The 23,141-nt window shown below is 35.2% G+C and overlaps 8 protein-coding genes, 20 long non-coding RNA genes and 1 other non-coding gene across 29 annotated transcripts, besides 2 other annotated features; 14 read left to right on the top strand and 15 right to left on the bottom strand.

The window, feature by feature from the left end:
• The first annotated feature begins 49 nt into the window (after positions 1 to 49).
• Positions 50 to 992, top strand: SPOM_SPNCRNA.6693. The gene has a single exon (NR_196035.1). It is a non-coding gene; the product is annotated as a non-coding RNA (long non-coding RNA).
• A 205-nt stretch (positions 993 to 1,197) lies between these two features.
• SPOM_SPNCRNA.6692 lies at positions 1,198 to 1,471 on the bottom strand. Its single transcript, NR_196034.1, has one exon. It is a non-coding gene; the product is annotated as a non-coding RNA (long non-coding RNA).
• A 167-nt stretch (positions 1,472 to 1,638) lies between these two features.
• Positions 1,639 to 1,853, bottom strand: SPOM_SPNCRNA.6691. The gene has a single exon (NR_196033.1). It is a non-coding gene; the product is annotated as a non-coding RNA (long non-coding RNA).
• cox14 (cytochrome c oxidase assembly protein Cox14) lies at positions 1,816 to 3,586 on the top strand. Its single transcript, NM_001355856.2, has 3 exons — positions 1,816 to 1,909; positions 1,980 to 2,135; positions 2,193 to 3,586. The coding sequence occupies exons 2-3, from the start codon at positions 1,989 to 1,991 to the stop codon at positions 2,253 to 2,255; spliced, it is 210 nt and encodes a 69-aa protein (NP_001343089.1). The 5' UTR covers positions 1,816 to 1,909; positions 1,980 to 1,988; the 3' UTR covers positions 2,256 to 3,586.
• On the bottom strand, positions 1,980 to 3,357 carry SPOM_SPNCRNA.453. The gene has a single exon (NR_150840.1). It is a non-coding gene; the product is annotated as a non-coding RNA (long non-coding RNA).
• Positions 3,587 to 3,849: 263 nt separating the features above from the next.
• On the top strand, positions 3,850 to 6,029 carry ctt1 (catalase). Its single transcript, NM_001022677.3, has one exon. It carries the CDS (start codon positions 4,218 to 4,220, stop codon positions 5,754 to 5,756), a length of 1,539 nt encoding a protein of 512 aa, NP_587682.1. The 5' UTR covers positions 3,850 to 4,217; the 3' UTR covers positions 5,757 to 6,029.
• Positions 6,030 to 6,553: 524 nt separating this feature from the next.
• Positions 6,554 to 6,860, top strand: SPOM_SPNCRNA.6690. Its single transcript, NR_196032.1, has one exon. It is a non-coding gene; the product is annotated as a non-coding RNA (long non-coding RNA).
• Positions 6,654 to 7,104, bottom strand: SPOM_SPCC757.06 (uncharacterized protein; the record flags this gene model as incomplete). The annotated part of the gene is made up of 3 exons (NM_001022676.1): positions 6,654 to 6,860; positions 6,904 to 7,017; positions 7,075 to 7,104. 3 exons carry the CDS (start codon positions 7,102 to 7,104, stop codon positions 6,654 to 6,656), a joined length of 351 nt encoding a protein of 116 aa, NP_587681.1.
• Positions 6,879 to 8,158, top strand: SPOM_SPNCRNA.6689. Its single transcript, NR_196031.1, has one exon. It is a non-coding gene; the product is annotated as a non-coding RNA (long non-coding RNA).
• Positions 7,533 to 8,187, bottom strand: SPOM_SPNCRNA.452. The gene has a single exon (NR_150839.1). It is a non-coding gene; the product is annotated as a non-coding RNA (long non-coding RNA).
• A 43-nt stretch (positions 8,188 to 8,230) lies between these two features.
• SPOM_SPNCRNA.6688 lies at positions 8,231 to 9,580 on the bottom strand. The gene has a single exon (NR_196030.1). It is a non-coding gene; the product is annotated as a non-coding RNA (long non-coding RNA).
• Positions 8,497 to 10,085, top strand: SPOM_SPCC757.05C (peptidase family M20 protein involved in glutathione catabolism). Its single transcript, NM_001022675.3, has one exon. It carries the CDS (start codon positions 8,571 to 8,573, stop codon positions 9,771 to 9,773), a length of 1,203 nt encoding a protein of 400 aa, NP_587680.1. The 5' UTR covers positions 8,497 to 8,570; the 3' UTR covers positions 9,774 to 10,085.
• On the bottom strand, positions 9,833 to 12,265 carry SPOM_SPCC757.04 (transcription factor). Its single transcript, NM_001022674.3, has 3 exons — positions 12,131 to 12,265; positions 12,057 to 12,081; positions 9,833 to 12,005 (listed from the first exon to the last, which is right to left on the bottom strand). Exons 1-3 carry the CDS (start codon positions 12,154 to 12,156, stop codon positions 10,146 to 10,148), a joined length of 1,911 nt encoding a protein of 636 aa, NP_587679.2. The 5' UTR covers positions 12,157 to 12,265; the 3' UTR covers positions 9,833 to 10,145.
• On the top strand, positions 10,225 to 10,703 carry SPOM_SPNCRNA.6687. Its single transcript, NR_196029.1, has one exon. It is a non-coding gene; the product is annotated as a non-coding RNA (long non-coding RNA).
• SPOM_SPNCRNA.6686 lies at positions 11,395 to 11,710 on the top strand. The gene has a single exon (NR_196028.1). It is a non-coding gene; the product is annotated as a non-coding RNA (long non-coding RNA).
• Positions 12,266 to 12,540: 275 nt separating the features above from the next.
• Positions 12,541 to 12,881, bottom strand: SPOM_SPNCRNA.451. Its single transcript, NR_150838.1, has one exon. It is a non-coding gene; the product is annotated as a non-coding RNA (long non-coding RNA).
• An 83-nt stretch (positions 12,882 to 12,964) lies between these two features.
• SPOM_SPNCRNA.6685 lies at positions 12,965 to 13,317 on the top strand. The gene has a single exon (NR_196027.1). It is a non-coding gene; the product is annotated as a non-coding RNA (long non-coding RNA).
• Positions 13,133 to 13,477: an LONG TERMINAL REPEAT.
• Positions 13,478 to 13,526: 49 nt separating this feature from the next.
• On the bottom strand, positions 13,527 to 13,607 carry SPOM_SPNCRNA.450. The gene has a single exon (NR_150837.1). It is a non-coding gene; the product is annotated as a small non-coding RNA, LTR proximal (non-coding RNA).
• Positions 13,608 to 13,800: 193 nt separating this feature from the next.
• On the bottom strand, positions 13,801 to 15,170 carry SPOM_SPNCRNA.1100. Its single transcript, NR_149949.1, has one exon. It is a non-coding gene; the product is annotated as a non-coding RNA (long non-coding RNA).
• hsp3101 (glyoxylase III Hsp3101) lies at positions 14,182 to 15,358 on the top strand. Its single transcript, NM_001022673.3, has one exon. It carries the CDS (start codon positions 14,208 to 14,210, stop codon positions 14,940 to 14,942), a length of 735 nt encoding a protein of 244 aa, NP_587678.1. The 5' UTR covers positions 14,182 to 14,207; the 3' UTR covers positions 14,943 to 15,358.
• SPOM_SPNCRNA.1099 lies at positions 15,117 to 15,696 on the bottom strand. The gene has a single exon (NR_149946.1). It is a non-coding gene; the product is annotated as a non-coding RNA (long non-coding RNA).
• A 1-nt stretch (position 15,697) lies between these two features.
• Positions 15,698 to 19,140, bottom strand: nic1 (plasma membrane NiCoT heavy metal ion transmembrane transporter Nic1). The gene has a single exon (NM_001022671.3). The coding sequence runs from the start codon at positions 18,836 to 18,838 to the stop codon at positions 17,612 to 17,614; it is 1,227 nt and encodes a 408-aa protein (NP_587676.3). The 5' UTR covers positions 18,839 to 19,140; the 3' UTR covers positions 15,698 to 17,611.
• On the top strand, positions 15,771 to 17,869 carry SPOM_SPCC757.02C (epimarase; the record flags this gene model as incomplete). Its single annotated transcript, NM_001022672.3, has 1 exon — positions 15,771 to 17,869. One exon carries the CDS (start codon positions 15,771 to 15,773, stop codon positions 16,986 to 16,988), a length of 1,218 nt encoding a protein of 405 aa, NP_587677.1. The 3' UTR covers positions 16,989 to 17,869.
• On the top strand, positions 18,230 to 19,809 carry SPOM_SPNCRNA.6684. The gene has a single exon (NR_196026.1). It is a non-coding gene; the product is annotated as a non-coding RNA (long non-coding RNA).
• Positions 19,224 to 19,572: an LONG TERMINAL REPEAT.
• SPOM_SPNCRNA.6683 lies at positions 19,781 to 20,537 on the bottom strand. Its single transcript, NR_196025.1, has one exon. It is a non-coding gene; the product is annotated as a non-coding RNA (long non-coding RNA).
• meu3 lies at positions 19,955 to 20,698 on the top strand. The gene has a single exon (NR_149834.1). It is a non-coding gene; the product is annotated as a non-coding RNA Meu3 (long non-coding RNA).
• SPOM_SPNCRNA.6682 lies at positions 20,690 to 21,777 on the bottom strand. Its single transcript, NR_196024.1, has one exon. It is a non-coding gene; the product is annotated as a non-coding RNA (long non-coding RNA).
• SPOM_SPNCRNA.1097 lies at positions 21,259 to 23,056 on the top strand. The gene has a single exon (NR_149944.1). It is a non-coding gene; the product is annotated as a non-coding RNA (long non-coding RNA).
• Positions 21,929 to 22,345, bottom strand: SPOM_SPNCRNA.6681. The gene has a single exon (NR_196023.1). It is a non-coding gene; the product is annotated as a non-coding RNA (long non-coding RNA).
• Positions 23,057 to 23,141: the final 85 nt, after the last annotated feature.

Raw genomic sequence — 23,141 nt, 5'->3', positions numbered from 1 at the left:
AAGCTTTATTGAAATGGCTTGAATTTTTAATTTATATATTGCTGTCTTTTTTATTACGTCAGTTGTATAGGTTTAAAAGATTTTGACTAAACTGTGTATGGAATGCATAAGATCAAATTTAGAGACTTTGCGTTTTACCCACTGTATTAGGTGTATAGGGTTAGAATCGTGATGTTAAACGATCGGGTTGAAAACCGTATGTGAGTTTATGAAAAGACATATCCTTGCTAAGTCGGCTTGGATATATTTTAATTCTTTTTTATAACCACGTAATAGAGGTTACTAACAATTTTGGCAATGTGGAAATAGTAAACATGAAAATGACTTTGGAGGAAGAAACGACAAAGGCTTAATTTTCCTAAAAATTTTGTTTTGTCACTGAGTAGTGAGTGTATTGACGCAGCTACTAAGGTTGTTTCGGTTATCTTGATAATAAAGATGATCGAAAACTTACCGAAATGAACTGCTTAGTGTTACTTTAATATCTCTGATAATTGTATGAAATGTAACCATCAATTTCATGCCATAAATGAAATCATGTTTGAGGTTCACCTAAATTTTAATTTGAAAAGCAATATCTGCACTGTACTATATTTACTACTGCTCATTGTCATTTGTTGCAATCTTACCACAAGCAAGAGTAAATCCTAGAAGAACATTCAAAAAGAAGCAATTCGAGAATTAGCTAGACCGTGATATGAAAAGGAACTAGTTGCTGTTTTAATATCGATACCAGGAACACCAATCGACGATTATGAAAATAAACAAAACCTTTGAAATTTAATAGTTCATAAGATTTTAAAACAAATTTTCTTAAGGCTTTGTGAGTCATTTATTTCTATTTCTATTCCTACTAATAAGAGACAGTTTTTATTTCGTCAATTTCAGTTTTGCTCTTGCTTGACTTACCGAAATGCTCAGCTACTTAGTACATCAACAATAAGTATATGAAGAGCAAACGTATTTCAGAATTGACAAAAGTGACCAAAAATGATCAAGAAAATTGAAAATAATTGAAAATGAAATCCAAAGTAAACGTTTGTGTAATCCTCTATAAAGGTAGACGTATACATACTTCAACACGTAAAATTTGCCTGCTTTCTTTTCTTCAATTTCAATAGTATAGAAACTTTTTTTCGTCATATTGGATCATTTTCATCATTGAATTATTTCATTTAAACTTTACATTTCTTCTTTGGTACCTCATATGTTGTACTCTGTAAATGCCGGCCGTTTTTTTCTCTTGGAAAAATGGGGTCAAATTCGTTACTGAACAGGCTACATCTAGACTTGACTCGATACATTGATTAAGGCCAAATAATTTGGCTTTATAAATCTTTGGCTGATTTACTCAAGGCGGCAGACGGATCCGTTTAAAGCTAATGTGCTTAGAAAAAGATAAATAAAAGTTGCAGTTTATGAATCCTATGTAGCGACTATGACACTCAGTAACAAGATTTATTTTTTAAGTATTGAGATGAAAAAAATTTGAGATTCAACTTTTATTATCCAGGAAATAACTGAGACACCTTCATTTACAACAAACGCTTGCGATTTATTTCTAATAATGAATGAATAGTATCACCCACCGGAATACTTTTTAAAATAATAATTCGATCCCTTTATCGCTTTATTACTTACCAACGATATTAGTGAGCCGAGCAGTGATGACTAGACGAATGAATTAATCATGTTGAGTTTTAACGTAATTTAGCACTACTTTCAAACCTCCTGTTAATCATTTTAAAGAACGTCATGGTACAGCTCGGAAAGCCGGTAGAATATGGGAAGGCCTCATTTCTACAAAACCCAACTGTAAAGAGCTTTGCCACTAAAGGTGACCTTTTAAGAGCACATTCCATCAGTGCTAATAATCATTAACAACATATTAAATTATAAAGAAAACTCAGTAAGTTTACTGAAGCGATTAGGCTGTGTAATGTGGTAAACTGACAAACACGACTACTAACAACTACTAGGTCAGTGTTATGAACAGAAATCGAATTTACGACATTGTACAAAAGGGATCGGTATCGATTCTAATTTTCGGCACTGTTGGAGGCACTGTTCTTCTTGGCCAATCTTATTATTCTCATAGGCAACGGCGTTTAGCAGCATTGCAAGAGTTTCAACAGGTATGAATTCCAACTAAGGGAATTGGACGTGTGTAACTAATTTTTCAAACGTTCTAGAGAGAAAAGATAAAAGAAGAAGGATTTGCAGAGGATGAATTTAATCAACTCGCCCTCAAGTAAGAAAAAATGGTGCTGAAAAGCTGAAGCTATCAGCATCGTGAATTTTCGAGGACTTTGTGAAGTCTTGGAGAGGGAAATAAAGAATAAAGCGAAATCTAAGTAACTATTTTGTTTACTAAGTTGATGCTGTTTCTGCACTTACTGATGATGACCAAAAAACACTATAGTTCTCTATATAGTGAAATTTAATTCTGCCACCTATAACGTCCCCTCTTTCATGAACAGCAGTTAATGGCATTTATGCTTAAAGTACTTTTACCAACTAAAAATTGAATTCAACATAAAACAAGCTTGTGAATACCACCTTCAATCTTTGTTTGACGAGTCAAATGGTAGTAGTTTATTTAAGCGAATGTAGAGTGAGCGATGGGAAACAACAACGTATGGGTTATATCTTCATCCGCTGAATTAAAACATGCATGGAAATCGTAGTGTTTATATCGAACCTAAAAAATTAGTCAGACCAACGAAAGAAAAAATTCCTTATTATTATTACTTCGTTTTGCTTGAAATTTGTGATGTAGAGGAAAAGAAGGACTTTTATTAAACGTATCATATTCTATTTCACACATTCCTACGGATTGCCTTTACACGCCGTCCATACCTACGGTTTGTCGGTCCTTAGATTGTTTGCATCTCCCATTTTTTTTTTTTTGTAAGCAAGGGACTTGTTTCACTTCCAGCCTTTCTTCGACCTTAGACTTGCACTCCTAAGTATATTGGACGAAAGTATTCTAATTTCAGTAACCTCCTTATCTATTTCACTCTCCTAGTCATACTTCCGATTTGTGCACATTATACCTCTACGGGAAGCTGTGCACAATGAATCCACTTTCTCAGTTCAGTTAATATAGAATAGAAAAAATTTATAATTTAAGAAATATACAATGCGCCCATAAAACACGTTTCCAAACTAATCGATCATAAAATTACCATAACTTCCTTTTCTCACTCACCCATTTCCCGATCTTAGCACATCAACCCGACATCATTTGAAATTAAACCATACTTTTGTGAAATCAATTCTTCAAGCTAAACAAACCGCATGAATACAGGCCAAAATCTACATGCTTGCATATCCTATTTTACCATACATCTGTTTTATTTACTTCCCCAGGAAACACACTATACTCTGCTAATCTACCAAAAACACTGGTTCCAAAGGGTGCATGTCCAGCACAAGTTTGCGACTGAAAAGTCTAGCTTTTAATTTTATTAAGCATCTTTCTCCTCTATATCGACTTGCAGTAGAATTTCATGTCAGCGTCTGTGTCTAGAAACGCTGGTTTTACTAATCGCTAACGATGGGATTTGCCCGCTTACGTTAGCGATGGTGTTGGGAGATTTGATATGGCCAAGTAACGGTATGAGCGCATCGTAAACATTGGCTGAAGGGTGGATTTTGGCGACTACGATAGGCTGTAGAAGAAGTTAATTTGTCATTGTAGCTTCGCTAATAATGATGCTCTTTGGCTCACTAAGCCAATGGAATCTCGGCCATTTGCGTTGGTAAGAGTTTTCCTATTGTGCAAATATGACGTTGGTAATTCTACACCAGACAATATATATAGAGGCAATTGCAAGTTGCTTGAATATACAGCTTTTCACGTAAAAGTAATAGCTTTTGAATAGAAGAATACTATAAGTTCTTCTTTGTGTGTGTGTGATTGTAATTCCCTTGTTCGAATATCGAATTATAGAAATTGTGGTTGTGTCTTGAGTGATTTAGTTAAAGACTCGACACTAATTTTTTAAAAAAACACAATTTTTTGACTGTCTTTTTTTTTCCCCTCCTAACTCTTCAAAGTGTCGGCTTTTCGCATCTTTGAACGTTACTGTCTTGGTAGACAAGCTAGTTTAAAATCATTTGCTCGTCGTTCAACTAATTCCAAGATTAACAATAATAAGCTACTCTTTAACAGATTTGCATCTTCTCAGTCTAAGGATTCAAACATCAGCGAAATGAACTCGAAAGACTCAAATACCGTCCCTGTTTACACCACCAACACCGGTTGTCCCATTTTTAACCCTATGGCTGCGGCTCGTGTGGGTAAGGGAGGTCCTGTCTTACTTCAAGATTCCCATTTAATCGACGTCTTTCAACACTTTGATCGCGAGCGTATTCCTGAACGTGTCGTCCATGCAAAGGGTTCCGGTGCTTTTGGTGAATTCGAATGCACCGACGACATTACCAAGTATACCAAACATACCATGTTTTCTAAGGTTGGTAAGAAAACCCCTATGGTTGCTCGTTTCTCCACCGTCGGTGGTGAAAGGGGTACTCCTGATACTGCTCGTGATCCTCGTGGGTTCGCATTAAAGTTCTACACCGATGAAGGTATTTTCGATATGGTTGGAAACAATACCCCTGTCTTCTTCCTTCGTGATCCCGCTAAATTCCCTCTCTTCATCCATACTCAGAAGCGTAACCCTCAAAATGATATGAAGGATGCTACTATGTTTTGGGATTACCTTTCTCAAAACGCAGAGTCCATCCATCAAGTTATGATTCTTTTCTCTGACTTGGGTGGTACCCCTTATAGCTACCGTTTCATGGATGGCTTTTCCAGTCATACCTACAAATTTGTTAATGATAAGGGTGAATTCTACTATTGCAAATGGCATTTCATTACTAATCAAGGAACCAAGGGTTTAACAAATGAAGAAGCCGCTGCATTGGATGGATCCAATCCCGACCATGCTCGTCAAGATCTTTTCGAAGCTATTGAACGTGGTGATTACCCCAGTTGGACGCTTTACGTTCAAGTTATGACCCCTCAGGAGGCTGAAAAATATCGCTACAACATTTTCGATCTTACTAAGGTCTGGCCTCATAAGGACGTACCAATGCAAAGGGTTGGACGCTTTACCTTGAATCAGAATCCTACCAATTTCTTTGCAGATATCGAGCAGGCTGGGTTCTCTCCTTCTCATATGGTTCCTGGTATTGAAGTCTCAGCGGATCCTGTTTTGCAAGTACGTACATTTTCCTATCCTGATACCCACCGCCATCGTTTGGGTGCTAATTTCGAGCAAATTCCCGTCAATTCTCCTAAGTGTCCTGTCTTTAACTATTCTCGTGACGGCCCTATGAATGTCAATGGAAACCAAGGAAATTGGCCAAACTATCCATCCTCAATCCGACCACTTGCTAAAGTTCAATATGAGCCTGACGAAGGTCACGAAAAGTGGGTAGGTCAAGTTACTTACCATATGGACGAAATTACCGACGTTGATTTTGAGCAACCTAGAGCGTTTTGGCAAAATGTTTTGGGCAAGAAACCTGGACAGCAAGATAACTTTGTTAAGAACGTTGCCGGTCACTTGTCTGGTGCTATATCTCCTGTACGTGAACGCCAATACGGTGTATTTACTCGTGTTGATTCAGAGCTTGGTCGCCGTATTCGTGAGGCTACTGAAGCTGAAGTGAAGAAGATGGAAGAAAAAGCCCCCAAGCCAATTAACAAGGGCGAACCCCATATGTTCCAAGGAAGCTCATAATGCGCTTATGCGAAATTAGTTTGTAAAAAATTTGAGTCAGCTAGGTTTATCGGATGACTACTATTTTATTCTTTGAATGCGAGACATGTGTAATGCCGTTAGAAATTTATTTAATTTGATAAATGTTAATTAGGAAATATATATTTTAACCTCAATAAGCACATAACATTGATAAGAAAGCAAACAATCTTGACATATTAGGTTAACATATAAATAAGGTCTAAGGCTTATTGTGTTTTCCAAGTCTTCTGCCGTAAATTTCTTAATATCTGTACCAGATGAGGAAAGGAAGATTAAAATTTTGTAATCAATTAGGAAAGCTTAAAAGCAAATTCATGAGCCACACACGATATTCGATTACTTATGTAGCTAGCAACAGTAAATTAGCACTTTTAAAGCCAGTTGTCATGTGCATTAGATTTATGTTTTTTGCAGTATTTGTATCTTTGTAAAACAAGCCGAAATATTATATTGAATAAATTTGTCACTCATGGTGTTATTATTCCTTTAGTCTCTAGTATTCAAAGCCAGTTGAGGTTTGGCCGGTTTATCAATGAAATTTTCGAATAACTATTAACATGAACTACTCGTAATAATCATACTCGAAACAACCCTGTCATTATTTAAAAAACATTGGGAGAACTCGAGTGTCTCCATCGACATCATTAGCGCTATATGCATTCATAAATAGTTTTAAATTCAGTCTTGGCTTATAGATATAACGTCTTTGCTGATGATGATAGAAATCTTCTTGAGGCGTATTTGTAACATCATTGTGAAGAATTAGAGGAATTATCATAGAAAGCCGACATAGTGAATTTGGTGGCAGTTTATACCATTTTATAACTTCAAGAATATCAGAAGAGGTAGCTTTTTGTCCTTAAAGAACAGCCGTTGCTAAAATGTCAATTTCTGAACAGTAGGTAAAACTGTAATTAATTCACTACAGCTGAAGCTTTGACGTGGGCAATCAGTCATCTTTACAATTAATTTTATTAAAAATTTTAACGACATTTCTCCAAGAGTTTGTAATTGTGCTACCTCAATTGCAGGCACTGAGAGTAAAAAAATGGGACGACTAGTTCCGTTGAGGGCATTTGACATCTTTGATTTTGCCGAAATTAATTAAAGAGTTTTTGACACTAACTTCTTTGTAGCAAGATTCTCCGTAAAATAATTGACAACCCAATTTGCAGACGTGAGCGTCTTGTTTATCATGATCGAGGGATCCTACATAGCCACAGCAAGTATATTTACAGTACTGGAAAAATATCAACTTGAAACTTAATTATGGACTTCCTGAGCCATGAAAACACACCACTCTTGAGGTTTTATCAGGATTCACCATTAGTTAATTAGTGATGGCTTGACGCTCCTTCGTCTTCCAGCAATCATCTATGGCAATGTTCTCATGTGCATAGTCAAGCATTTCCGATGACTTTATTACTTCATAAAAGGTAAAAAAATATTTTAGCTGATGTTACTTCCAATTTATTTTAAGTATCCCAATTTTAAGGGCAGGCACTTCACTCAACATAGCCAAACCAATAGCAAACTTACAAATACAAGATTCTAGTAGGGAGAGTATAATTAATGATTCCAGAGATGAGTGAATAGAAATTATGAAGGTTTGCAAAAGAAAAGTGTTTTATGATCTTACAGAACCTTAGGGAAATCGTAAATTGGATATGCCCAGTAGCATTCAATTGAAATGTCCAATTTTTCTTCAATTTTAACAAAATTTGAGTAAAATTTGGCAATAAGATATACCTTGAAATACTGGAAAACAAATCTAAATGACACTAGATCTAATCGATCTATTTATACTTAAACCAATCTACTTCGTAAGATGATGGAACGAAAAAACAACTTAAGTTACTGAGAAATTTGATAATTTTAGTCCGTAGTCCATGACTTATTCTTGAGTGTGCCGTCAAAGATTTCTTTCTCCTATTGTTTGAATTATTAATGTATTCCCTCCCCGCAATATTCCTAAATTCATGAAGTTTAAAGTTTTGTTAACCGAGGGGACATATCCGACGTCAATATTCTAATATTTTACGGAGTTTTATTCTTTAAGACATTATACACATCGTCTCGACAGTATGGCTTTTTTCCTTTACTTCATTGCAAGTTTCAGATCGCAGAAGGGTTCCAACTTTGCTTCAATACGATTGAGTGCGTATAAAGCCTTTTTCTGTACTTACCTCGTTTTACTTGTTTCTCTTAAAAAACTTTTAATAGCTTTTCCTGTTAGATTCTTTTGATAGTAAACAATAGTTTGAGGGTTATGGGTGTATTTATTACTGTATACTTTTTGTCAATAATACAAAAGCTGAGCACATTACCATAATTTGTCGCTACAAGCATTGCAGTTTCTTATCACCTGTTGAGATTTTTTAAATTTAATTTTACTATCCAAAATTTATTTACTCCTCTTTGTATAATATAGTAATGTTTAATGTAAGTATTTCCATTGAGCTGACTTCCAGTATGACGCTGACTTAACGCTGATTAACGAAATCATGTATAAATCAGGCAAACACAAATACTAAATCAGCGTCTTAAGCACTGGTATCTGCACTTAGTACTAATTTCAGCGTTTATATTTTAATACAACCATAAAACAATCCTTCTTTATATTAGTTATCCTAATCAAATTGTTACCGCCTACCAAGGGTTGTCGCTTAAAATTTGGAAGTTAGATAATAGATAGGCTACTACTACACCATAAAATCATGAACACTCCCATTACTGCTCGAGTTCAATAACCGTCTGCCTATTGTACATAAATTCAAAAATAACGTTTATTGTATGACAATGAAAATTTCTGTTTGGAGCCTTTTAATAGTTATCGGCTACCACCTTTGGATGTCACCCGTACTGGCGGGTCCCCTAAATTTTGGTTATTTGTCTTGGGGGCAACACTCCATACTTGAACAAGACTCTGTACAGCTTATTTCACATCAATCATTATTGCCAGCTGGCGACAACTTGATTTCTCTTCATAAATCTTTGGTTGAAATAGAATCTCTTGGTGGGAATGAAGTAAATGTGTCAGATTTCTTAAAATCCTACTTGGAGTCCAAGGGTTTAACCGTCGAATTGCAGCGTGTCTCCTCTAACCCGACTGTGCGAGACAACGTCTATGCATATCTAGGTAGTCAGAGAAACACCAAGGTTGTACTGACAAGCCATATCGACACTGTCAACCCTTTCTTACCCTACTACATTGAAGGCGATAAAATTCATGGTAGAGGTTCCTGTGACGCAAAAAGTTCAGTTGCTGCACAAATCTTTGCAATGTTGGAACTAATGTCAGAAGGAAAAGTTCAAGAAGGTGATCTTTCGCTGCTGTTTGTCGTAGGCGAAGAAATTGATGGTATCGGGATGAAAACCGTTGCTAATAAACTTAATGCTGATTGGGAGGTAGCTATATTTGGAGAGCCCACTGAAAACAAGTTGGGTGTAGGACACAAGGGTAACTTTAGGTTTGACGTTTATGCTCACGGCAAAGCTTGTCATTCTGGATATCCCCAAGAAGGATTTAGTGCCATTGAGTTTTTACTTCGACAATGTGTAAAGTTAATGGACACTGACTTACCAAAGTCTAAGTTGCTGGGGCCTAGCACTATTAACATTGGTACTATAGAAGGTGGCGCTGCCGCGAATATTCTTGCAGCTGAAGCAAAGGCTGAGGTATTTATTAGAGTTGCAGAAGATATAGAAACAATCCGTGATATAGCCGAGGATTTGTTCGACACCGAGCATTCTGAGATAAAAGTCATCCAATATTCACCTCCTCAATACCTCGATTATGATATACCCGGAATGGATACGGTTGTTTTAGCCTATGCTACTGATATACCATATTTAAGTGACAGGAAAATGAAGATATATTTATTTGGACCTGGTTCCATCCGCGAAGCTCATGGCCCAAACGAGTATGTTACATTTTCTCAACTCTTTGAGGGTCTGAATGGTTACAAACGCATGGTTATGTATAATTTACGTTAATGTGTTTCAATTACATAACATCATTCTTTGTATGTGTACAATACCTTGGTGATGCCCGATGTACTATATTGACCTCTAATCATATTAATTATTTTCATAGATATCAAAATTAATCATCAGCTCATTAAGTTAGTCTTTTACTTTAAAAATTGATACATGATTATTAATTGTGTGTCACTGAATTGCCGAATCCGTAACAAACATATAGCGGCAATATCGTTTAGCCCATCTCTCCATGTGGAAATAAAATAGGATTAAATAATGCAGCAGCATGCATCGTCCAAAACTGTATAAAATTTAAGTAATCTGTCCATGCTAACATATGGTTCGCACATAATAAAGAGGGAATTCTAACAATAAATATTACGTTAACTATAAGGTTTTTTCATTGAGCTTCTTTTCGTATAAATTCGGAGATAGTATGATAGGAGGTCCACCATAAAATGCTTGAAATGTTTGGAAGTTGTCATCGTTTTCTGGTAGCAAATCAAATTTCTGTAATTCATCAAGTACGTCCGATGGCTCTACTATGTCCTTAGCCTCGCTAACCTGCTGAGATGAAGAGCCGTTTTCAGTATCGCTAATTGGAGATACAAATTCAGACGTAGATTGACTATTCGTTTTTCCTTTCAGTGTGTTTTCTATGAGAACAATCGATCTTTGAGCCAATTTCCAAGTTTGAGAGCACTCTTTAAGAACTTCAATGAAAAACATCATATCGTTATTCAATGTCAAAAGCTCTGAATCAGTACACATATCTCGAAGTAGTAGAATCACACTGCAACTGACAATCGCCGCATACACTATGTATAGTGTCGAGTATCGAAGGCCATTTGCAGTACGGTGTGCTCGTATAACAGTTACTATTTCGTTGATGGAATCAGTACATATAGTTTTTGGTGTAAGATCGTTAGCGGTCACTTCTTTCCTGGACAGGAATGGCCGATTCAAACAAATGCGAATTAAGTGGTAGTATAGGCTGACAGCGCAAAGATTAGGTATGCGATCTTTTTTTAAATCAATGGTTCTCCAACTAATAGTATCAGGTAGTTTATAGTGCCAATTCATTAGCTCTAAATTATATTTTCCAAGATTACTCAAAACGCAATTGATATTAGTGGCACGATTCTTGCTAGTAGGCGAAAACATATTTAATAAAATTGAATCTGCAATGTCACTTAAGTCAACGAACAGAGCTACAGCATCACAGACAGAAAAGTCCGTCAAGCTCATATAATCTGTTACGTTAAGTTTAAACTCTTCGAGCCCAGCAAATTCCGGCAACTGATTAGATCCCGGAATACTGGCGTCCGACCGTTTTAACATCGTGGGTCTCCCCATAATGAAGCCGATAAATTTATCAGCCACATAACTGCCCCAAAAAACACGTCGCCTTATATCAGAATCTGCAGAGGAAATAGCAGGCGAATTGTCGATATACCAATTTTCTGGGTTTAACTGGAAGCCCAAGTCTTGACCCATTCGAAAGGCTAAGCCTGATAATAACCAACCAAGTGAAGTATTTCCCATCCCAATATCATAATACCCCAGACATAACAGACATTGAACGGAAGTTAAATGGGAGCGATCTAATCCAAATTCTAAAAGTTTTTGCCAAGAAGCATCATAATACGACTTCGAATGGCGGGATATATTTTCGTCATCTGACATACTGGCACCAATAGCGCAAATTGCATAAATAAGATGTTCAGTGCAGTAGAAGCCATCGTGAAAATTGTAATAGTAGTCTGAAAGGAACGACTCCCGGTATACAAAGAGAAATTGAGAATATTGATACCTAAAAAACAACTTTAAGCATTCTGATACCATGGGAGAATAAGAAGCTTGAAAATTCCAAGTAGTCTTGTTGTCTTTTGTGATATCTGGCAAAGATAGATCATAGGCACTTGTCGGTCCATAAAAGGATACCGTCTTCGAATCTTGAACATTCAAAAAGACAGGATACTCAATTGGGCCTTCGGATTTAACTTCTTGGTCATTTGGTTCTGTAAGGTGGTCGGAAAAGACTACAGATTTTAACATCTCATCTCGTCCTTCAGGATCCGAATTTTTAAGAGTCATAATAAAAGATTCCAGCCGAGCCAACTGACTTTCCAATGAATGAAGATAACTAAGAGAGTGCCTTTTCTTCCTATTGTCTCGCTCATCATAAGTACACGCCTCGCCATACTTCAGACACCTAGTGCAAGGATACTGTCGATTGCATTTTACCTGTCGATTGATTAAATTAGCTTAAAGTAGATTTTTAAAATTTAAAGGTACCTTCTTCCGACGGCAAGCTAAACATCTGTTTAGTTAGAAAAGACCGAAAAACGAAAACATGTAAATCTACTTACGACAAATGTCGAATTCGATGAGACATCGCAAACTGTATCCACTAATGTTTCATATGCAACAGATCCAACGATAGTATTGGTATTATATCGTCTAAAAAGAGATAAATCTAACCTGATCAACGTAAGTATTCTCGTGATGAATAATCTTTGTAAATAGCGTTTGAAGAGCAAGCGTTCACTATCCATGTGGCTCATTAGTCCAAATACTGAAATAAAAGAGGTTAGCCGACAGTAATGAAATTAATCTTCGCCGTAACCGACATTCCTAAACTTCACTAAATAAATATCGACTTGCTAAGTATCGTTAACATATATGATTAACAAATGTTGGTACTAAAATTTACGCATGGTTAATGTTTGAAATAATACTAGCAGAGTTTATTCCTAAAAACCTCAACATCAAAAACGCTTAATAAAAAGTAGTTTAAAAAAATTTATTTATTACCCTATTTTTTTCTTACTAAAAGAGATCTAAATCTGTGAAAGTCTACTTTTCAACATCAAGAAAATGCACTTGTGCAAAACTGCTTTAAAGCGTAAACAAACGTTGGTTAACTAGTGCAATAGTAAACAATGTTTTCGTTTTCAGAATAATTCTTTTAATATCAAATGGGATATATGGAAACACAATAATGTCCTGAATAGCTCACGCAAGAAGCAAATGAATATGTTGTTTCTCCAGTAAAAAATGGGATACTCATTATTTACGTTTCTCTAGTATCCCCTCAATTGAAATGTATATGAAACAATTAGAAACCACATTTAATTAAACACGGTAAAGACCATGGCAAATTCAATTGTAGTATATTTCCGCATATACGTTATCCACACAGTCGCCACGATTGTTTAGTAGGTATAAGTTACGAATGAGTGTAAGAGAAAGAACGAAATACAAATTTTTGCAAGCAAGGAACACATCCAGAACTTTCAATATTTTATTGGGCAAAATATATTCTCAATCAACTGTTTTTATGTTTCAGTAGACAATTAAAATACAGTTTCTGTCAGCTACGCTGTTTGGAACCTGTTTAACGATACATAGAACTGCGGTGAGTTTTATTTGCGACCTACAATATAGCGGTATGCAATATTTAACTAACAATGTATATTAATTGTTATATGAAGTCTATTAGTATCGGTGACCATATAGCTAATAGCTAATAACTGAAATGAGAAACGAGGGTCAATTGTAGCTCTATTTATAATCTTTCTAATAGTTGCTATCTATGTAGATAGACAGATAGTTTATCTGTGCTTTTCACTAATGTGTGGTGCAGTAGTATCTTAACATATGACATATAGTGATACGCAACGCAGTGTATTATAGCGCAATGTAAGTAGTTGACATCTTATCTTTTTAATGATTTCGAATATAGAGGCGTTGTTGGTATAAAATTATTCGAGCTCTAATCTAAACGTAAAACAGTATAACGTGGCATACTGAAGAGCAAAAAAAGAAAAAATATAATTAAAGTTGCGGTTGGCGAGTGTAAATGAAAAAAACTTAAACCTCTTATTTTATCTGAATATTCAATAAACTCCAATTGAATAGATCAAATTTACAGTTGTCTTTTGAAACGAGCAACATTCTAGCTTGGTATGTTCATATAGTAATAAAGTACTTTAAAAAATTTCCGTTCACAATCATAGACTACGAAATTTTAATTACGCATCGCTCACAATCCTAAAACGTATGAGGAAAATCATGATGATAATTGAAACTAGCAAAAAGTCCTTGAAGCAAATCTCTCAAATCAAGATGAAACTTATACACTAAACAATACAAAGAGATTTGCATTTTCTCAGTAGCGATCGCAATGTCCTTCTACACAATAGAATAGAATTGTGCCGAAACCACTTTAGATTCAAACGTATCCATCTGATTTTAAGATGAATTTAACATCATATTGACACAATGCCCTCGTCACTCTTTCTATAGAAATCCAAGAACCTGGTAAATAGATTACGTGAGTAGTCGTAATGGAAATTCATCCCGCTTTTGCAATTAAGTGATGTTTTTTTAAAATTTGTTATTTATTGAGGTGAAGCTGCAAAGATCACCCATTCATTATACACCATGGCATCAGAAGGAAAAGTACTTCTCGTGGCAAGCAGTTACTATGGACCATTTTATCCAGATGGAATGAATACTGGAGTTCACTTTGCGGAACTTTTGATTCCCTATCAAGTTTTCAGAGAAGCGGGTTATGAAGTTCAACTAACTTCAGAAACAGGAAAATGTAAATTCGACGACCATTCAATCAAAAAATCTGCCTTGGGTGAAGTGGAGAGGGATGCTTTTGACAACAAGGATAATGAGTTTTGGTATGCGCTGAAGGATATTAAGCCTGCCGATAAAATTAACTACAAAGAGTTCTGTATCATGTTTATTGCAGGAGGTCATGCAGCCATGTTTGATCTACCACATGCCACAAATTTGCAAACGCTTGCTCAACAAATTTATGCAAGCAATGGTGTACTTGCTGCCGTCTGCCACGGTCCAGTTATGCTGCCTTTTGTAGATGACACCAAGTCACCAGAAGGACGTTCCGTCGTATATGGTAAGAAGGTTACCGCCTTCAATAGTACTGGAGAGCTTGTAATGGGTGTATCAAGTGCTTTGAGAGAAAGGAACATGCAAGATCTGAACAGCTTGTTTAGAGAAGCCGGTGCAGAGTTCGTTGACCCGCCTACCCCGATGTCCGATTTCACTCAGGTAGATGGAAGAATTGTAACAGGTGTGAATCCAATGAGTGCTAAATCTACAGCGGAGGCTGCCATAAAAGTTTCACAATCTCTTCGCAAGACATGAACCATCCATTTTTGTAACGATTCTTTTTTTACTCTACCTGCTAAATGCCTTGATGAATTCGACATTGATGAAAGCGTATAATTGATGGCTTCAAAGATCGATCATTAGTTTTATTTCGATGACTAAGAGACGGTTGTAAATAGCAACTTGAGCTTTAAAGACCAATATTAATGACACTTAAATTTCTAGAATAGCGAGAGTTAATAGTGGAACAATTTATTGTTTTTGTTAGTAGCTGGATTTTATTGGATTTATTTATTATTTCCTTTTTATTTTAGATTGTTAGTTTTTGAACTAATTACGAACAGCTTGTGAGGTTTCAAAAATGACTTTTAACCATCCAACCAAGCAACCTTCCAAGCAACCTTCCCATAAAGTTAACAGTTTATAGTCAGGTGTTCTAAAACAATTAGATAAATATTCATTGTTATGTTTTTCCATCAGTCGCAAGGGGCATCACTGCAATGGTGCCTCGATTTCTCTGTATTCAACTTGCTTGCTAAGCTCTAACAGCGTCCCTACATATAGTCAGCATTATTAAAATACCTTTTGTATTTCATACCTCAATCAAATATGACCATACATACTTGCAACATCATACTGTTATTATCACACCGACATGTGTTCACTAGCTATTGTGAATTTCACAAACTAGAACAAGTCTATAGTATGGATGATGTTACTAGTGATATAGCAAAAGTGAATGAGATCATAAAATTTGGGTATAAATTAAAGCATAAATGCTATATATATATATATATATATATATATATATATATATTTCATATATGCGAGATTTCTTAAAAGATATTCAAAGTTAGAAACACAATGGCAGAAGAAGGTTACGTGGCTATAGTGACTGGGGCAACAGGATTAAATGGTGCAGCTATTATTAAGAGACTGTCAGAGGATGATAATTGCAAAACTATACACTGTATTTCTCGTTCGTTGAAAGATGAATACCCTAGAAAAATCAAGCATCATTCCATAGATCTGCTAAATGAAGAACCCAAAGATATTGCAAAAAAGTTTTCTCTCGAGGGGGTTAAGGGAATAAATTATGCATACTTTGCAGCTTATAAAGAAGAAAATAATGAAGAAAAGTTGTGTGAAGTTAACGGTAACATGTTGAGAAACTTTGTGCAAGCATTAGAACTTACTTCCATTCAAACTTTGAGACGCGTAATTCTAACCACTGGTCTAAAATTTTATGGATTACATTTAGGAGAAGTTCGTTTGCCAATGATTGAGACAGACATACGAGTACCTGAAACATTTAGTGGAACTCCAAATTTTTACTACGTTCAAGAAGATATTCTTAAAGAATTTAGTAACGGTAAAAAATGGGACTACACCATAGCTATGCCGAATGATATTTGCGGAGTATCAAAAGGAAGCTACATGAATGAAGCATTCACTATAGCATTATATGCTTTGGTTTGCAGGGAGCTTCATGAACCGTTCCGATTTCCAGGAAATGAAAAGTTCTATCTCGGCTTCGATGATATCTCGTATTCAAAGCTAATTGCTGATTTTCAATTATGGATGACATTTAAAGCAGAATGCAGTGAAGAGAAATTCAACATTGTAAACGGAGATATTCACAGTTGGTCAAGAACTTGGCCTAAAATAGCCGAATATTTTGGGGTCGAGGTACCAAAAAACCAATTTGCAACGGATTTTACATTAAGTACAGAAGTTACTTTAAGTACACCTTCTCCCATAAATCTGTACGAAAAAGAGCTCGGCATTAAACATACCCCCAATAGTAAAATAATAAACCAAATATCGCTTCAACAATGGGTCAAGCAAAAGAAAGTCCAAGACGCTTGGAGGACAATCGCAGAAAGAGAAAAACTCAATGCTCATGCTTTAGAAGTTGGGACTTGGGCGTTTTGTGATTTTTTGTTCGGCAGGACGTACAACGTTATATCCTCAATGAGCAAAGCCAGGAAGCTTGGTTACACTGATTACTATGATACCTTTGATGGATTTAAAGAGACATTTGATGAATTAAAAAAACAGAAACAAATCCCACAAAATTAGTCGAACTCATGAATTTCTCATTTTTTATTTTATATAAAAAATTTGAAGAATGTTCGAATCTCAGAAATGGAAGAAACTAATTCAACTTTTTCTTCGACAGTTTACTAATCAAATAGTCAAGCAATGAATGAATCACCCAATGAAATCAATTCTTTGTCAAGAATTTTATAAAAGTATTCTAGAATACATCGGGTAATATATTTGACCCGTATGTTATATTGAATAAACCTGCATTTTCAAGCCTCCAAAAGTTGAGTAAGCAAAGTGCTAATGCCGATACACAGTATTTTTTTAAAAAAAATACAGCCCTGGTATTTTGCCCGAATCATAAAGCCAGGCCCAAGGAGGATTTTTTGTTATCATGTAAAATATGTAAAGAATAAATTTTTCACATTTTGCTTGCCTTTCTTTTTTCACACAAATAAATTGCTACTAGCAACTGTTTAACCTATATGACCTCAAACGAATGTATGTGGCTCGTCTGCTTATTCAAATCATCAATATCGAACCGAGTTTCTATTTCATCATGATAAAGGCATAAAGACTTTTAACCCAAGCAACAGGTTAAGAGAACAAATCGAGAATACTGAAGAAAAAAAAAGGAAACAGAAATTCCCAGTCGTTCAAACCTTAGAATCCACTGTATCGTAACTCACCTTTTCACTTTCGGAAATTTGAACAGAAATCGAGTTTTTTGATACGTTTTCTAATTCTTTATTTTTCTCTAGAACTTCGTCCTCTCTGTCATTTCCTACTTGCACTGGAGGTGTAAATTTTTTCTTAAAGTAATTATGCATGGAAATACCAAACAAACCTGCTAGAACAAAGGCACCGCATATACATCCACCGACTATTTCGTAATTATCAGATAATCTATTGAGGCCATTCCAAAATGTACTTTCCATTGGGTGGACACTTATGATTAGCATAAGCATTTGAATGATACCAATTGTAAATGCTGCTATAACCGAAACAAATGTTAAAATTATGGAGTAATAAAGCCTAGAGAAATAAGGATTGGTTTCACCCGAAGAATATGAGTAAGCATAATACATTAATGCTCCATCTGTGGTATCAACTAAGCACATTCCAACAAGAAATACAATGGGGAAAAGTAAGATTGCCCATATAGATGTTCCTTTTAAGGCTTGCAAGGTTGCGATACCCAACAAGGAAACCTCAGTACTGGTATCAAATCCCAATCCGAAAACAAAACCAAGTACATAAATCTTCCACGGAGAGTCAACCAATCTAAACAATCTCTGCATTTTTCGAGCTAAGAATCCGGTGACCCCTTCATCTTTAGTGACACCAGATTTGCGATACATCCAAAGCCAATACGATAACCGGACTAGTAAAACGGTATTTCCAATTGCCAACAAAAGTAATAGTCCCATGCTAACTGAAGTTCCAATTATTCCTCCTATGGTTTGAAAGTTATTCCATCGATCTGCAAACTTACTGGAAGTAGCTGCTACTACGATGCAAGTTATAAGGACTACAGTTGAATGACCAATGCTGAACCAAGTTCCAACTGTTGACATTGGTTTGTCTGTTGATAATAAACGGCGCGTTAAGTTGTCAATTGCAGTAATATGATCAGCATCGAGAGCGTGTCTTAAACCAAGTGTCCAAGATAATAAAACTGAGAGAAATAACGATCTGTTAACTAAACTGATGACTATTGCCGCAACTATCCAAACTACGATATTTACCGATATCAAAGAAAAGATAGGCACGCTAACCTTTGGTGGAAGCTTTGATAGAAAGGGTATTTCGAAATAAAAATTCTCAAACTTCCTTAGAAATTCATTTTTTCTAGGTTTAACATATTCAGACATACTGTTCATACAAATAAACGCGTAATTTGAATAGATTGCGTTCACATAAACCTGTATCCACTTAGGATTCCAATAATAATAACAATTTTACCTAATATCACAACAGTTCTGCAACGCACTGTAGTAGTTTACTTTAAAGGAAGTAAATCGCTTGAGTTTGTGAGAAACGAACTTGGTTGACTCACAAAGTTCCTATCCTCAACACAATGGTAAAAGAATTGAATAGTGCAGAGTGTAGAAAAGATGAGCAGGTGATTTCAAAGGGTAAAATCAAAGCGATCATGAAGGATACTGCTGTAGTGCAACCTATCAAAGTCATATTTAATTCACGTGTCGCAGATTCATCTCGTAAGCAGCAACGACCGATATGGCGGTGATGCTTAAACGTGTTTATTGTCAGCAATACTACACTACGCTATGATACACTACGTTGAGTATCACTATATGTCACATGTTCTAATTATATATCGTACCATGTATGATACGATATGGAGATTGATCTTAATGATAATCTATTAAGATCAATATTATCTGAATACTATAAATAGAGCTACTGCTGAACCTCGTTCCTCAGTTCAGTTATGAGCTATATTAGTGATAGGTAACATTATAACCCAGTTAATACAATACCTATACTCAGTTGCTACTTATACAACCTGTGTATTGTAATATAATAGATCACAAGGAAAACTCACCGCAGTTCTACGTATCTTTAAATCAGATACCAAACTGCGTAGCTTACATATAAATTACATAACGCTAATGTCATACAACACCGTATTCGTCTGATTTGTCTACAAAAATGTAAACAAACAATTATTTTATCGCATTGATACAACAAACCAATTGAATATCGCCTTTTGAAGCATAAACTTTGCATTTAAAAGATGAATAAACAAAGGAAGAAGTTAATTGGATCTCACACCGCATAAACGATGCATAAAGTTTGATGTGGTGTCGTAACGGTGTATTATAGGTTGTTAACTGAGAGGTAAACATCAAACGTTTTCCGATTGGGTCCATGAATAAAGACTAAAAATGAGTAAATGTAAACAAACCCGACTATATATTGAGACTATTTTGTCAATTGAAATTCATAACCTCACTTCCATTCATACAGCTAAACATTTTTCAGGATTTTAGCTTGAAAAATGGGAAAACAAATAAACCAGTATCTTTAGAGGTTGTCAGTATCCATATCTTAAACAAAAGGTTAAATGCGGTTATGAGTGTCATCAAGCACGTTTCCGTAATGAATTAAAATTCAACAAAATACAGCGTGATAAAACAACGATACAAATCTTGATTTTACAAGTTATCGTTTGTTCTTTGTGATTATGTTTATCATTATCATCATTTACTTTTATTAATATGATGACTAGCTTTCCTACCCAAAAGCATGTTATTGTATTAGTAATTTGGTTACCCGAAAAAGTATAAAAACTTTTTCACTGGCTACCCTCTTTTGGTTACTTCCTATGGTTGTAAATATTTGGAACATCTTTACTTTCCTTCTTCATCGTTTTAGGAAAGACGACATTGTTCTTTATATTTCGCATTACTGCATGGTCGGTGAATCATTTATTTGACCAATGATTCAAGTCTTGTAATCCCCCAGTTCATTAAGAGGATTTCAGTTTCTTCTTTTAATAAGTTTAGTGTCGTCATTGAAGATTAGGTCAAAACAATGGCAATATCTGGCCCCATTTGTTTAAAATTATATTTTCTATCTTGTTTTCAATTTTCAATATTCGGAAAAGCTTCATTTTTTGAGATAACTTAAGAGAGATTTTTACATTGCTATGTACATTTAATTATGCCCACATAGATTGGATACCCAATAAAATTTGTGAAATTTTCAAATAAGCATATGCTTTGTAACAATATAGGATATCGGCGGTTCATTTGTTTTCAGTGCCAAGTCGATCTTTTAATGAGGAAATAATGAGTAGACTGTAAGAATTTCAATATTGAAACGTAAATTAGATAAATGCACTTTCGTCTCTATTTGTTAGGTAAAAAAATGCGAGATTAAATTTGTTTCACACTATTTTTCTAACGATCAATATATTCAACTATTTTCTGAATTTATCTTTTACAATAACAGTCAGGTATATTGACTTTTTGATTAAATTTAGAATATGTGAAAGTATTTTGCTGTTTTAGTGACTCTAAGCAATATTTATAATGTCGTCTACCGCATATTCCCAATAACCGATTATGTACTTGTAAAATCACTCAATTAATATTTTTATAATCTTTAGCCTTATAAACTTCAAGTTTTTTTTTTAAATTCGAATAAGCAAAGAACCTTTCATTTGTAGGATAATGAGCCCTAGTAAGATTTGCATTCGTAATTAATCTTTTAAACACTTAACAAACTGCTGTGTATCTTAATGTAGCGAGGCGAGCACTACAAGGGTAAGCGTCGTCAATTTAAACATTCGTTAATTACCTTTTTTAATCAAGACTAAACAGCATGCGAAGTTTTTTAAGCATTATAGGAGGTTTGATCCTTGCTAGTTGTTAAACACTATTTAAGTTAACTAGAGTAGAAGCGGATGCTCAAATGGCTCTTTTGGCTTTGGCAAATTCTTTTGAGAAGGTTAAGTTGGACAATGATAGTCTTCAACTTCGAATAATTGTCAATTGATGTATGCAAACGAACAGACAATGTGTATTCTCTTACAATATTCGAAAGTCCGGTGGAAGTACAGCCATTACTCATTAAAATGCCGCAGAATGGGATCAGCAGTTCGGAATGTGGGTTGTCTTAAAGCACTATTGTCCTCAAATCTTTGAGCAAAATGGTAGACTGTCTGCGTCCCTATTCATTTCCTTTTCTGAAAGAGATCAGTTGATTGGTCCATTCCTGTATAATGGGGAGTCCGTTCGTACTTTTGCATTATCCACTGATTTTACCTATCCAGGTCATTTTCTATCAGTTAAAGAAAAGAAAGAAAGACTTTTTTGCTTTGTCTCAAGACCTCTAACTAAGGAAGGATCACCTATCACCTGCTGGCCTTAAGGTTTGGTTAGATGACAAGTGTCAAATCCATGACATGCGTAACGCTGCTTATTCAAATAATGCTTTGTATTACAGCCCTCTAGTATTAATTTTCAAATTTTTTCCGACCTCCGTTTATTGGGTACACCTAATGAAACCACAACCCTCCGATTGTTCCCCCATGCATTGTGCTCTTACACTGCTCATTGTGAGTTCAGCTTTTGGTACCGCATTCTTTTTGGTGGACAAAGCCTTCTAATTACAACTACCTTGGTTAATTTACCCCATGGAATTAAAAGGACATTAAGGAGTCTTTCGATGTTTTTTTTGGAACGTCTAGTGCTTATTTGGCCGTATTTGGTTTTGGAGTATGGCGACTAATAAAGCGTAATTTCATAGCTATGACTATGACAGGCTTGTATTGATCCAAGGCTTACCAGATTGTTTTGAAGATTTTGTACAGAAAGCTTATGAGATCCTCTAAAGCTTTGGATATGATCGATGTATTTGTTATCTGTTCCAGAAGTTATTTGATATGGCTGTATGTAATTTATTTGTTGTATAAGAACTTTTATCTTGAATCATCTACGACTTCAAAACATTCGGCGACACTTTTTAAGGTGTTTTAATGTTCACCATGCGTCCTTTTGTTGTGTCATACTTTGGCACCATCTCATGGTGGTCTCCTACTGGAATTGCCCCCCATATAGGTGATTTTGTGCGTTGGTCAATCCGTTATGTAACATAAATTTTGATTCCTTGTTGTATATGGCACCCTTCACAGAATGGACTACTCTGTTACGATGAAAGGGTGCAGAATATGTTGGCTGAACGAGATGGTTGAAACTTCTGTCAACAAAAAACTTTTATATTATTTATGCCAATAGTATGCGGATTAGAGTTTTTTCGTTGATCTACATGGTGCTTTAGAATTTTCTACGGCAAAATAAAAGCATTATGTGAATCATCCTTTATATAATGGAATGAACTTTGTGGATTTGTTAAGTAGGAATATCCTTTAAGTTTTCATGAACTTCCCTTCATAGTCTATTTGTGCATACAGTTTTATGATGTCTACAACATCTACATATTCTAATTTATCAAAATTATTATTTATTGATGGTCTATAACTTATTTTTTTAACTTCACAAAAATGTTTTGATATTATTTTATTAACAGCGAGCTTTATAAGTCGATAAACGATTTTTAAAACACACTATCTAACATTAGTAAGGCATTGATCAGCCGTATGTTACATTAAGAACTATATAAAAATTGACGAGCGTATACTTTTTTGATGATCTT

Source organism: Schizosaccharomyces pombe, assembly GCF_000002945.2.
Source record: "Schizosaccharomyces pombe strain 972h- genome assembly, chromosome: III".
NCBI classification, from domain to species: Eukaryota; Fungi; Ascomycota; class Schizosaccharomycetes; order Schizosaccharomycetales; family Schizosaccharomycetaceae; genus Schizosaccharomyces; species Schizosaccharomyces pombe.
The sequence above is the reverse complement of the archived record's forward strand: the minus strand, read 5'-3'. Positions and strand labels throughout refer to the sequence as shown.